A 13,389-nucleotide genomic window follows, 5' to 3' on the forward strand; every position below is an offset into this window, starting at 1 on the left:
AATCTGAACTTAAAAATTCACAGACATGTAAAAATCAGTACAGTTTGATTGTAGTGGAATGTAATGGGAAGATTGGCTTGCAATTATGCAATCTTCCCATAATGGAAAATGTAATGGGAAGATTGGCTTGCATTTGATTAATGTATAAGTTGATCAGTGAATATTGGATTAATAATTGATCATTTAACTTGTATGTCAATAGTGGATGTATTTGTATATAGTCCACAGCAGTGTGAATATTTTCTCGCCTTACGGTGCACCGTAGATATGGGGCGTTCATTTAAGTTTACGGAAGTTTTCCAGTTTCTGACAGCTAGCCGCGCGTACAGGGCTTCTGCGAAAGTTTAGAGATTTATTTTTGTAAGGTTTGGAACACCGACAATCAAATTACTGGTGTACAATCATGGATCTAAATTCGGAACCAGTGAAAAAGATACTTTCAAAGGTTTGTTCAATTCTCAGAATTTGTTGACATAAACTGTTTTTTTTTAGCCATAACGTTAGTTAATGTAATAAACGAAAGCGTATTATATGATAGTTAAGTCTTTTTTATCCTGGTTTCGGTCATGAGTTTGGGCTTTCCGTAAATCGCTTGTTCAAACTAACGTTACCGGTTAAACTAGATTCTTCACAGCCTAGCATGCTATGTTTATAACTGGATTGCTACTTGTAATGTTATTCCATAAAGTCTTCAGTTACGTGGCCAACTACCTAAATATTTTAATTTAACCTTGGTTGTCAACTACACACCACAGTCTAGTGGTAGAGTTGTGACGTTAGTGTGCGTAGCCTATTAGCAGAATTACAAAACCATTGTCATTTTAACCTCATCGTTACTTCCATTTGCAGTACAAATTTCACGATAGTGCTATTGAGGAGCTTCAGAAAGTACACCGGGTTCACCCTGACATGGATATTCACGTTGGGTCTTTCGGTAAGTGTCATTATTGTAAACCATCTTAGGTGCCGCAGCAAGCCATAGGCAAGTTCAACCAGTATGCTAACAGTGAATACGGATTCTCAGAGGATTCTGTAAAAGTGAAGATGGATAGACTAAGGAATTGGCTCCCTTCCATTCAACACTGCTCAGCAAATTAATTGAATTATCATGCTTTGATTTTATGTCCGTCTTAGTATCCACTGACAGATTGCAAAAAGACCTGCTGAAAGTGGTTGGCAACATCCCGGTAAAATATGAAGGTGAGAAACTATACAGGATCTTGTAGAAAATGATTCAAGTAAAAGACAAGTTCTGTACTGTAAAACAAACCCAGTGAAACCCATTGCACTTGGGAGACATTTGTGATTATGTGTGTGGTTGTGATTCCTCTGGTGTCATCAGGCCGATCATACAACCTTCCCATCCTGATGTGGCTGCTAGAGTCATTCCCTTTCACTCCCCCGGTGTGTATGCTGAGGCCCACGGCAAACATGGTGATTCGAGAGGGGCGGCACGTGGACGCACGGGGCCGAATACACCTTCCATCGTTGTCCAACTGGGACCATGTAAGAGATGCTGAGATCGACATGATGGTCTATGCAATTTTGCTTAACTGAGTGAAGAATAACAAATGCCTAGATATTGTAATGAGAGAAGTGTGTGTGTAGTGATGTGATGTGATGTGAAAAACTTAAATTGATCTTGTTATGCATGAAACAAATGTTACAATCATCGATTTTGTCTGATTGGTGATATTTTTGCCCTAAGCCCAAGACATCTGTGAATGGGCTACTGGCACAGATGATTGCCAAGTTTGAGGAGGATCCACCGCTGAGCACCAAGCCCTCTGGAGAGGCCGAAGACCCCAATGACCTGCTTGCTTACGTCTCCAAGCTCAAAATGCATGACGGTTAGGAGACAGATGCATTGTACTTCACACTTGTCTGTGTCAACAAATTTGATATAGTGTGTTAAAGGAGATTTTCAGCAATTTTTCACATAGATCTCTGTTTCTCGAGGTCACCGAGTACTGTCGGTACGAAAACAAAATGATTGTTGATACACTCTGGGGGCATGTTTATGAGCCCCCATGTTCATCCCCCCAGAGTGTAGCGCTGTAGCTGCCTGACAGTTCTAGCTGTTGGCTGCAGTAACTACAGCTAGATAGAACCGATTGTTTTCATTTTTTTCGTACCAACAGTACTTGGTGACCTTGAGGAAGAGAGATCTATGTGAAAAATCGCCAGAATTCTCCTTTAATATACAACAGTAAGAATGACCCAGTTGTTTAACATACAATCCACAATGTTTCTGTAGCACTCTCTGTTTCTGTAGCACTCTCTGTTTCTGTACCTTATTAGAGTCTATACATGTCTTCTTGGGAGCTACCCTGAATTCAAACAGAAGTTCAGATGGCCTATTTTGTTTTCCTCCACAGGTGGAGACCGATTAGACTCCGTCAGTAAAGTCACAGTAATCGGAAGTGGAGACCTTGGGATGGCCACTGTATTGAGTATCATGGCTAAGGTCAGTGGCATTCATTTATCAGCTGACTCCTAGGGTCTAAATAGAAATAGGATATAGAAATCAAAATAGGAGTAGACCCTTTTGCATTAAGTGTGCGTGGCAATCATTCAAAGAAATTCCTAAAGACTCATTGTCAGTAAACCCTTTGCGTCTTTTTTTCCAGGGAGGTGTGGACAAACTGGTTTTGATTGACATTCCAGAAAGCTCCTCAAAAAGTGGGACAATGGATCTAGAGATCTTCAATTTGCCTAAAGTGGAAGTTTCCAAAGGTACTGTTGTCGGCAACTAGATATTGAACACATCCAGTATACTGTGGCATTTTGGGCCATCACATCTTGTACTCTTTCTGCCCCTTCATTTTGCACACACAATCAAGTACAGTTTCTGCCCGGTCATTTAGAACTAAAACGCATTCTCAAGATGCCATCCATGAATGTGGGTTTGCATCACTATGTAGGCCACTGTAAGGGCTGTGGAAGCTGGCAGCTTGTTGAACATCGACGGCAAAACATGGTTAGTGGGATGTTAAGCACTAAGCCTGAAGTACTGTACGTTCAAACGTGAAAATAGAGGTGAACGTTGCTGGCGGACTTTGTTTTCTTTGAACTTTTAAATCTGAACGTTGTTATGTAAAAATTGCCACTTGTTCGCTTTTGACTGTAAGCAAACTGGCAAGCAACAAGGCAATAGCCATGGAATTTTGCCTCTGCTTGTCCAATTTGAACGCACGTCGGGCTTTAGATTCAACATACCACATCTTGTTTCATAATGTACCCCTCAGATAATATCATAATGTACCCTTCTGATAATATCATAATATACCCCTCTGATGTGTTTACGTTGTTTGTTTACTTGTTTATCTCCTGCTCTGGCAGACCTGTCAGCCTCCGCTGGCTCCAAGGTGGTGGTAGTTACTGCGAACGCGTGGAGCAACGAGCAGACCTATGCTGGCGTGGTGCAGACTAATGTGGACATGTACAGGGCCATCATCCCAGGCCTGGCCCGCCTCAGCCCCAACGCTGTGCTCCTTATCGCCTCCCAGCCAGGTCAGTCACAACCAAAGATTCTAGAACGGAGCACGTAGCGCTCTAGAATCTTTGGTCACAACCCTATAGTCACAGCCCATTCCTCTACTCATAGGGCAGCAGAAGGGCATGGGTTTCTGACATGGGTTTGGCTGAAGATTAATCTATTTGTATTACATGTGCTGTGTCCTATGTTTTATTTAGTATTGGTTGTGGCAGCCTTTATCCTTATCCGAAACCAATTTCTCCCTTGGGAGACCTAATAAAGTGACCTTAACCTTAATCTTATATACATTTAGCTGCATATCTGGTTGTTCAGTACAAACAAACATATGTGTGTATATGATTGATATCATAGGACAACATTAGCTTAATGTGTGACAACCATATTCGTACAAAGTATTAGTTGCCATGTTCTGTTTGCAGTGAGTTGAGTTATTCCTTAGTCTTGCTTGTTTTCTGGAATCTGCCTGCCTGACTGACTGGCCCCTGTGTCTGGACACAGTGGAGATCATGACTCACGTGGCGTGGAGGCAGAGCGGGCTTCCCCCCACCCATGTCATTGGTGCGGGCTGCAACTTGGAGTCGGAGCGCCTCGCGCACATCTTCAACGTGACTCTGGTGGCCAACAGCACAGGCAGACAGCCGTGGGTGATCGGTGAGATGTCTGACAACAAGGGTGAGGAGACTCCTAATGGGGTCTAGTTAAGAATGTTGATGTTGCCAAGGTCAACCAATGTCACATGGGGTTCGTTTGGTGGCCATTTTGAATACGAGTTTAAAAAAAAATCCCTTTCCCCTGCTGGACTATACTGTATATGGACCAATTCCATGGTTTATTGACAAACTGCCTAATAGAAGTAGCCTGGTCCTACCAGACTCCTGAAGTGCATAATGTATAGAGAGTCTGGCCACTTTCCATTGCCAAGCGTTAACTTCCTTGAAGGCGAGTACTCTGTTGAAGTTTAAAACTATTGGATCTGCCCAGAGCCACTCTGGATCTGCCATAACCAATCGCTAATGTTTGGTCGTGACGTATGTTATGCTCAAACTAGCGCACAACCTCAACGTCATCGTTCTCAGCCACCCCCTCTGTTCGCTGATTGGACAGGTAAAATTTGGCCTGAGAAAACCCGCGAATATACCCAAATCCCAGACGATGTACTGAAGGAAAATGAAAATTGAGCAAAAGTACGTAGGAGGGCGGAACCAGGCTATAATAGAAGAGCCTTATTGCTTCGTTTTCCTAGCAAATATAAGCAGTAGAATTGATCTGTTAAGAGGGTTACTACATACCCCCTGAATTAACTTACCCAATTTTGTCACTATGCCACATAGTGAGGGAGTACCCCTCAGATGACTGTCTAATGTGCTGTTGTGTTTGCAGTGGGTGTGTGGAGTAATTTGACCACTGGTTTTGGCGTGCACCCTGAACTCCGTCCTGTGTCTAACTCAACCAAGCCACTGATTGACAGGTAACTACTAAGGAATTTAAGCCTGAAATGCACCTTCATATCAGCATTGCTGTGCACGAAGAGTATGTAACTGCAAACAAACAAATAATGAAACAAACAGCAGTGGCAGAAACAAATGCATGACTTGTGTAAGATTACAGGGTTGCATATGTTTGTATATAGTATTCTCAGTACTGTTTAATGTTTCAGTCAGTTATTTATGGTCAGCGTTGTTTTTCTCTCTTATTCTATTGTTGTTTCACTGTACCCGCATCACCAAATCATATTACTACGTACGCTGTGCACTTGATGAATAAAGTGATTGTTATTCTGCAATGCACAAGCTAAAATGAGTCCTTATGAGACTGCTAGTGAGTAGTACAAGTGAGGTCAAGTAAAAGAAAAGTAATTGTACTGTAGCTTTTTATCTAAAGCAACAGGAACTAGCAGTATTCGGGTATAGAACTCAAGCCCACCATTTTTTGAATGCCAATGCTTGCTATCACCACTACATCACAGCCCAATGATGATCATATGGTCATATCATTTTTTTTTCTGCCCATAGAGGGTTTGAGTTGCTGAAGGGGAAAGGACAGAGGTCATGGTCAATGGCGCTATCAGTCGCTGACATCACCCACAGCATCATTACTGACCAGAAGAAGACCCACTCTGTCACCACTCTGGCTCAGGTACTCTCAAATCCCCCTCATGGTCTCACCTCTGACCACCTTTTTTGCTTCAGATGGTTGGGGAAAAGGTCAAATGCTTGCGTGTGTTTGCTTTGATGTACTAAGAAAGCACTTGATGTAACAAACCAGGTCAGGGTGCAAGCAGGCCTTTGAGCAAGCACATTTTCTAGCTCAGTGACATGCACTATCACACAGAGATGGCACCTGTTTTTAAAATTCCATTTTCAAGCTGACATTTGTTTAATGCCAGTTAAATCAAAGCATATATGTACAGTCTGATGGATTGTATAGCAGTATTAAACCCACCAGGCCAAACTTATAGGATGTTTAAATCCCATTATCTTTGACCTGGCAGCAGTGGTAGTGAGATCTATATCCTCATATACTGCACCTATTGATATCAAACCTGTGCTCTCTGTTTGTATTTGCATGGTTGTGTGTTACGTGTGTGTGTGTTTGTGATTTGTGTGTGCATCCATGAATAATGTAATGTTTTGTATATTATGTTAGCTAGTATTGTTTGTGTATTCATATAAATTGTATATTGTGTGTGTGTATATGTATGGGTGCCTAAATGTTTAATGTCTAGTTTGTATGTTTTATGCTGTGTGGTTGTGTTTTGTATATATTTTTTTATTGTCCATGAGTTAAATGTTTTATTGTGTGTGTGTGTGTGTGTGTGTGTGTGTGTGTGTTTGGTCAGGGCTGGGGTGGCATCAGTGCAGCGGTGTTCCTCAGCCTGCCCTGTGTGTTGGGTGCCTCTGGTTCCACTCGGCTGGCTGGGGTCACCCTGGGCCAGGAGGACGACAGCAAGCTGAAGATGAGCGTCTCATCACTGGACAGCCTCATGTCCCAGCTCAAGCTCTAACAACCCCCCTACACCCACCCTAAGACCTCAGAACCCCTCACCAACCCTAAGGCCTCAGAAACCCCTCACCCACCCTAAGGCCTCAGAAACCCCTCACCCACCCTAAGGCCTCAGAACCCCCTCACCCACCCTAAGGCCTCATCCCTTTCTTCCCTGTGGCACCCTTAAGGATTTCTGACGTTATTGAAGGATTGATAGGACTTCACTCTATTACTTCATCAACAACCCAGCTCTTTCAACACTCCCACTCTGGGGTGTTTCCCAAAACCATAGTTGCTAACCTGTTTGCAACTTAGTTGGTTGGCAATGGGAAATTACTATGGTTTTGGGAAACATGCCCCTGGCTATCCACCACTGTAGTAGTTCACTTGGGATAGCAAGGGATTAATGGGTTCCACACACACACACACACACACACAATCGCTCAGGTCCCTCAAAGGGCGGCTGACTGTGTTGACGGACACCAGCAGTCTGGAGTAATTGCGTAGATATGCACAGATGGATCACAGGTGAACTGAAGTAACTGGAGTCATTGCGGTGTTTTTAGTGTGCCTATTTCATTGTGCCTGAACCCCAGTTGGCACTGTGCCCATGTATATTTAATTATGCCTGCACTATTAAAAATGTATTTATATGTAAAGCTCAATATTTTGCCTTAAACACAAGATGCTGTAACTTTGCACTTTTACAGTAGCCTAATGTGCATGTTCAACACGCCCAGAGCTATAACTAACTCCAAAGACTCCACACTCCTATTTTAAATGTTTACATGCAACAATTTATTTTGTAAATGTCCCATCATGCTTTGTAAATGTGTTTTGGCATTTAGCCGTTACTAACACTACCTTTAGTCAACGTGTTTTTACCTTGTCTGGCAACACGGGTTGTGGCCTTCACATTACTGTTTATTAAGCAGTCCAGTATGTGTTTTTGTCTAGTTTAAGTTAAAGTTAATGTGATACATTATTGGGCCTTTCAGTCTGGTCAATGAAATGCTCAGATCTTAACAAGAGGTGAGTCTGGTACAGAACCTGCTGATATATATTTTGGTGGTGGAGGGTGGCGTAATTGTCAAGAGTTGATATACAATGATTGTCTAATACACTCTGATGGAAGTCTCAGCTAGTTTATAAGAGGCAATATAGTATATGGTCTTAAGAGACTGTCGTCAGAGATCATGTTTTTACCAGGCAGAGAAACTGGGGAAATTCCAAAGCAATATATGAGACATGCCAATAAAATATATACATTTTATGATTGTAAACTGTGTCAGATGAATGTGTGTGTATGTGTGTATATATATATATATATATATATATATATATATATATACACACACACACAAGTAAAAAACGCTGTAAGAACACACAGCAAGCACACACAGAAGTAAAGCTTTCTCTTTTTTTCTAATGTGATATCACACCATTCAACAGCCTTTGGGTTGGTTCCTCTCCTTAACAAGAGGATGCACCTGAGACACTCGTGCTGAAAACTTAAATACTTCCTGTACACAAAACACAAACATGAGTAGAAAAGAAATATAAAAAACAGACAACATTATAAATTAATAAAGCATTATATGACCTTCATGAGAACAAAAAAAAAAAAACATGAAATTCAGAACACCAATAAATGATGCCTCCTCCAGGTGGCGCTATTGCTTCAGAAATGGCACTTGGCTGTTACACTCCTGTCGGACATCTGATATAATGGTAGCGTGAGCACAGCAGACACCCATCTACACACTACTGGGACATCCCCTGGTTGACGCCTTAGTTCAGTACGATATCGAAAAGTGTCTTCTCATATATATATATATATATATGACCACCATCCTATTTACATTTGGCTTATAGTATTCCTTTTTTAATAAAGCTCACTGTAATATCAAAACAAAGCCAAGACTAGAAAAATGTTACATTTACAATTTCAAACGAAAACAAAAAAAAGAGGATGACTGCAGAACTCAGGAAGTATTGCTCATAGCCAACACACTAGCAAACAGGAAGTGATAACAGATTAGTTTCTGCGTGGTTGTGCGAGTGTGTGTGCGTGGTGGTGCACATTTAAAAGGTGCGACTTCCATGACGATATGCGTGACAAACAGCAGAGCCGCTAGCGTCTGCTAATACGGGCATGGCAGGCTGTGGACACTGGGAGGACATCGGTGAACCTACTCACACAGCACCAGGCTGGTGGGCAGAGGAAGTGGGGGGCATTTCTGGAGATGACCAGTTAGGGCTTCAAACAGGAGTGCCTTGTTGGATTCAATACAGCCTGATAGAGTGGAGAAGTGATTTCTCGGTGCTTCTTGTATTAATACTGCTTAAGGGAGTTCACTCATACTAACACTTAAGCATAGGTTAAGCATTCATGACCTTTCTTTGCATTCAAGGACACACATACTCACACACACACACAATAATTTCAAACTCTCTACAAACACACATACAACTTAAAATTAAATATGCCCTTCATACAAGTCCAGCTTCTGAATGAAAAATATTTATAAAACGTTTGATCCCCAAGTAAGAAAATGTTCATAAAAACTAAAACAAAACACTTCTCTTTTTGCTGTCTACCAAATTTTGCAGAACATACTGAATAGCTAAAACAGTATAAATACACATGAAAAGTAAAGGAAGGGTCATTGGTGGTAAGACTAGTATGGCTCCTAGAAGGTCACCGACTTTGGTAGCTGGTGGGTGGTCGCGTGCAGGCGGTAGAAGTCCGTGTCGGGTGTGAGTGCTGCGCGGGCACCTGGGGGTTGTACGGTGGGTTTCAGGGAGGCGGGTGGAGGCCCCGGGGGCATTCGCAGCCCTGAGGAGGGGGACCCGCGGTGGCCCATAGCCCCCAGCCGGAGGGCCTCTCTGCTGGCGGAGTGGACACAGGGTCTGGGAGAGGTGGTGGAGGGTGGAGGCGGCGGCGTTGGGGTCAGGGAGAGGCGGTCAGCAAAGCAGGGTGGTGGCAAGGGGAACACGGAGTCCGGAGTGACCCAGCTGTCCTGGCCCTGGTACTCCAGCTCCTGGGGCAGGTGGGGGGGCGTAGGGGTGCGGAATCCTGGAGGTGGGGTGGGGGGCTTGTCTGGGACACAGAAGCTGGGCGGGGGCGGGGGGAGAGTGTAAGAGGAGAGGTCTCTGGCGGGTGGGGGTGGAGGCGGGCCGCGGCTCCGTGCTTGCTGCTGCCTGGAGCCCGCACCTGAGCTGGGGCTGTGGGCCAGGCCGGCCGCCTGCTCCAGGAGCCTCTGCAGGTAGCGGTCCTCCTCCTCCTCGTCCTCTGTGTCGGCCCGCGGCTCGCCCTCCGAGAGGTTGTCGTACTGCGACGTGTTGGAGGGCCGGCGGTCGCCCATGGGCGAGGGCACGCCGAGGCTCATGGGAAAGCGGGGCGGCTGGAGTGCGATGCGGGCGCCCGGCTCCTCCAGGATCAGCGCCAGCGGCTCGGGCGCGCCGGGGAAGCCGCCCGGGCAGACGGCAGACGGCCGCCCTGGGGGCTGCGGCTCGTCGCTGTACAGTGGAGGTGGCGGCGGCAGGTCCGGGAGGTTGAGCGAGTCCACGCTGCGCCTGTCCGGCTCCGGGGGCTGGCAGGGAGGCGGCGGCCACTCCGGAGCCGCGACGGTGCCCCCATCCCCCTGACCCTTCGCTTCGTTTCGTCCACTGACGGTCACCGTACTACTGCTGCTTGGTGGCGGAGCCACACTCGGCTGTTCCTCCGGCGTCGGCGGGGACTGGCTGTGCACGAGCACAGCGTCCGGCGAGGGCAAGGGTGGGGGTTCCGCATGCCCCAGGGTCCTGGGCTCCGACTGGGAGACGGGAGAGGGGGTTTTGTCCGGGGAGATGACGTCCTGGGGCTGTACTGGGGTCAGTAGCACTGGCCGCTCCTGACCCAGCGGCCTCTTTGGCTGCTCATCTCCCTTTGCTGCGGATATCAAAAAACATGACTCAACCATGATTATTATGAAACCGCCTACGCTATGTGAACTCTCAGAGGTAACTCAAAGCTAACAGAGCAATTGGTAAAGCTTCTAATAGAAGAGCCCATGGCTTAATCCTAACAAAACAAAGCCAAGTCATGTATTTACAGTACCATTAGCCATATTAGCTAATGGAACTGTTTTATATATAATAATATAATAATATATAAGATTATGGGCTTGTTACTGAGTGAGCTCACACATACTGATGATGCTGACATCAGCAAATCATTAGCAGAATGTGATTATTGCTAGCTAGAACTAGAGCCTATTTATTCTAATAAACAGGAACCTGTGTCTATGCAACATATGGGGCAGACGTGGCCTACTGGTTAGCGCTTTGGACTTGTAACCGGAAGGTTGCTGGTTCGAACCCCGACCGGTAGGCCACGGCTGAAGTGCCCTTGAGCAAGGCACCTAACCCCTCACTGCTCCCCGAGCGCCGCTGTTGTTGCAGGCAGCTCACTGCGCCGGTATTAGTGTGTGCTTCACCTCACTGTGCTGTGTGTGTTTCACTAATTCACAGATTGGGATAAATGCAGGGATCAAAAGAGTACTTATATGTGAAGTGTGAGGAATAGGGGCAGCCTAAGTCTACTTCTCTGTTAGTTGCATGTAGTGACTGTGTGTGTGTGTGTTTGTATGCATATGTTTATGTGTATGTGTATGTATGTATGTATGTATATGTGTGTGTGTGTACCTGGTGGAGGCAGGTCCAGCTTCATCTTGCGCAGCTCGGACATGGAGGCCTGCAGCTGCTCGATGACCAGGTCATCGCTGACGCAGTACGAGGTGGCAATCTCCTCCTGCAGGAACTCCCGCAGGTCCTCAAGGTTCATCTTCAGCAGACGCTCTGACCAATCACATCAATCCGAATCAGCACATTACATCCGACCAATTACATTTCCTCAGATATCATATTTAGCTAAAGCACAACAGATTAAACCAACTGTATGACTGCCAGGGATGGGCAAAAAAACATCAACATTTATTTTAAAATAAAATATCAAATAATTTTAAAATAAAGTACAAAATACAGTAGCCACTCAGAAACTGAGATGATGATTTGTGGCTAACATCTGTGGAATGCCTGTTCAAGGTGTTCGTGAAAGCATGCTGCTTCTGTATGGGCCTTGGGAGAGAAATCTGTCGGACCCACTCTCAGAAAACTAGCACCCTGGTCTTATTTACTGCGGCCAGGTTAATCTTAGTGAGATTCTACGGATGTCGTTGTTAGGGGATACATCCTTATGGATTGCCTTTTAGCAACATGACGCGAGTCTCTGGTGCCGTGAATAAAGCTCTCTGAGATTTCTGACTGACTACTGACTCTTTTTGAACAATTCCAGAATTTTCTACCGCAAGGTGATACATGAAGCAACTTTTTGAGTTATGTTGTAGGGAAACCACATAAGCGGTTCCATGTGTTCCGATGATTAAAGTTCTCAAGAAAAAAACTGATATAATTAAAGTTCTCAAGAAACTTGAGGTTTGTGTGAGACGGGGGGGTGTATTGTGTGTGTGAGCAACCTACATATTACTCATCTTGCACAGGGTCACAGCCGATCACAACTGGTCAGCACCAGTCAGGCTACAATCATTGTTTTGCACTTTTATGATGTCATCACATTACCAAAAGAATTGGTTATCAAAAATATTTGGCAGTATTTTTAAACTACAAAAACACACCCCTAAGTATTTTGATACAAAATACAAGCCATTTTTTTCAACCCAATAAAATACAAATGAGAAAAACAAATTTCAAATACATGTATCATAAATGCCCATCCCTGATCACTGCAATACAACAGATTGCATCAGTCAAAACAACCTTGAATTATACCTGTGAATCATGAATTCAATCAACAACCAATCCACTGATCACAACTGAATGTGTTAAAACATAAAGGGCCAGTTACCCAGACATGGAATAAGCCTAGCCCACCACCAAAAGCACTTTTTCAGTGGAGATCTTCACTGAAGTTCTCTTCAGGACTTGGACTATGCTTAATCCATGTGCAGAAAACCAGACCGAGTAAGTGGACATAGATTGGACATTGATGGGACCCAAGTTAAATGAACATATATTTGGACATTGATTTGCTGATTGGACAATGGAGATTGGATATCGAATTGCTTCATTGATCTCCTTTGTCTTTTTCCCCCCCATCATCAATAAAATAAATCTTTCCCACATGAGTACCTAAAATATTCTTGTACATCCTCTCTCAGTTTCATATATCATATATAGAACTGGACATAGCATCTATATTACAGTATATATCCAGTCAATGGTTTCCAATTGGCTATAAATACATGCCACCACCACATAGCAACAGCAACAAGTCACCCCTCTGCTGTGACCATGGTTCTCACAAACGTCAGTGAGCAGCCAGTCCCTCTCTGGCAGGGCTGCTTGGGTGACCTCAGACACTCACTCTTGTGCAGCTTGAGGGCTGTGTAGGCCATGGCCGTGAGGACCCGCTCCCCCTCCAGGATGTAGATGTCCCACAGACGAAGGGTCAGTGTGATCGGGGTCTACGGAGAGAAGGGTGGGGGTGGGGGTGGAGGGACGGACACTCAACAGTCAGTCTCTACTGAGGACACTCAACAGTCTCAGTAAATAAAACAAATAAATAGAGCAATTCACAGTGGTGTACACAGCTGGTATGCGCAACAATGATGAATGACAGCGATTTGCAATGGTGTTAATAAGGCTCCACCTAAGAACTTCCTGTCCTTATGAAAATAAACAGCATGTTTGTGTGTGTGTGTGTGTGTGTGTGGTAACACTTAGCCCATTTCAGCGCAATTCTATTATTAGAGATGCTGAAAGCATTCCTTTTGCCTTTGGTCACCATGGTGACTTAGACTAGCATAAGGTCATTTCTTTCCCTTGGAGACAAACCGCCTTCG

The 13,389-nt window shown here is 44.6% G+C and overlaps 2 protein-coding genes across 2 annotated transcripts in view; one reads left to right on the forward strand and one right to left on the reverse strand.

Moving 5' to 3' along the window:
* Positions 1 to 289: 289 nt before the first annotated feature.
* On the forward strand, positions 290 to 7,757 carry uevld (UEV and lactate/malate dehyrogenase domains). The gene is made up of 12 exons (XM_042110012.1): positions 290 to 445; positions 850 to 934; positions 1,135 to 1,200; positions 1,343 to 1,506; positions 1,709 to 1,850; positions 2,379 to 2,467; positions 2,631 to 2,736; positions 3,343 to 3,513; positions 3,998 to 4,171; positions 4,880 to 4,967; positions 5,512 to 5,635; positions 6,339 to 7,757. The coding sequence occupies exons 1-12, from the start codon at positions 404 to 406 to the stop codon at positions 6,501 to 6,503; spliced, it is 1,416 nt and encodes a 471-aa protein (XP_041965946.1). The 5' UTR covers positions 290 to 403; the 3' UTR covers positions 6,504 to 7,757.
* Positions 7,758 to 7,890: 133 nt separating this feature from the next.
* The window catches only part of si:dkeyp-19e1.3 (USP6 N-terminal-like protein), a 29,795-nt gene continuing 24,296 nt past the window's right edge, over positions 7,891 to 13,389 (reverse strand). The window contains 3 exon segments of the mRNA XM_042110011.1: positions 7,891 to 10,418; positions 11,174 to 11,326; positions 12,912 to 13,011. Coding sequence (XP_041965945.1) covers positions 9,178 to 10,418; positions 11,174 to 11,326; positions 12,912 to 13,011 — 1,494 coding nt within the window. The 3' untranslated portion in view covers positions 7,891 to 9,177.

Source organism: Alosa sapidissima, chromosome 11, assembly GCF_018492685.1.
Source record: "Alosa sapidissima isolate fAloSap1 chromosome 11, fAloSap1.pri, whole genome shotgun sequence".
In the NCBI taxonomy this organism is placed as follows: domain Eukaryota; kingdom Metazoa; phylum Chordata; class Actinopteri; order Clupeiformes; family Clupeidae; genus Alosa; species Alosa sapidissima.

Coding starts and splice junctions, on each gene's coding strand:
- uevld (XM_042110012.1), top strand. CDS start 404: ATGGATCTAAATTCGGAACCAGTGAAAAAGATACTTTCAAAG. Junction 2,737..3,342: donor TAAAGTGGAAGTTTCCAAAG/GTACTGTTGTCG, acceptor CTGCTCTGGCAG/ACCTGTCAGCCTCCGCTGGC. Junction 4,172..4,879: donor TGAGATGTCTGACAACAAGG/GTGAGGAGACTC, acceptor TTGTGTTTGCAG/TGGGTGTGTGGAGTAATTTG.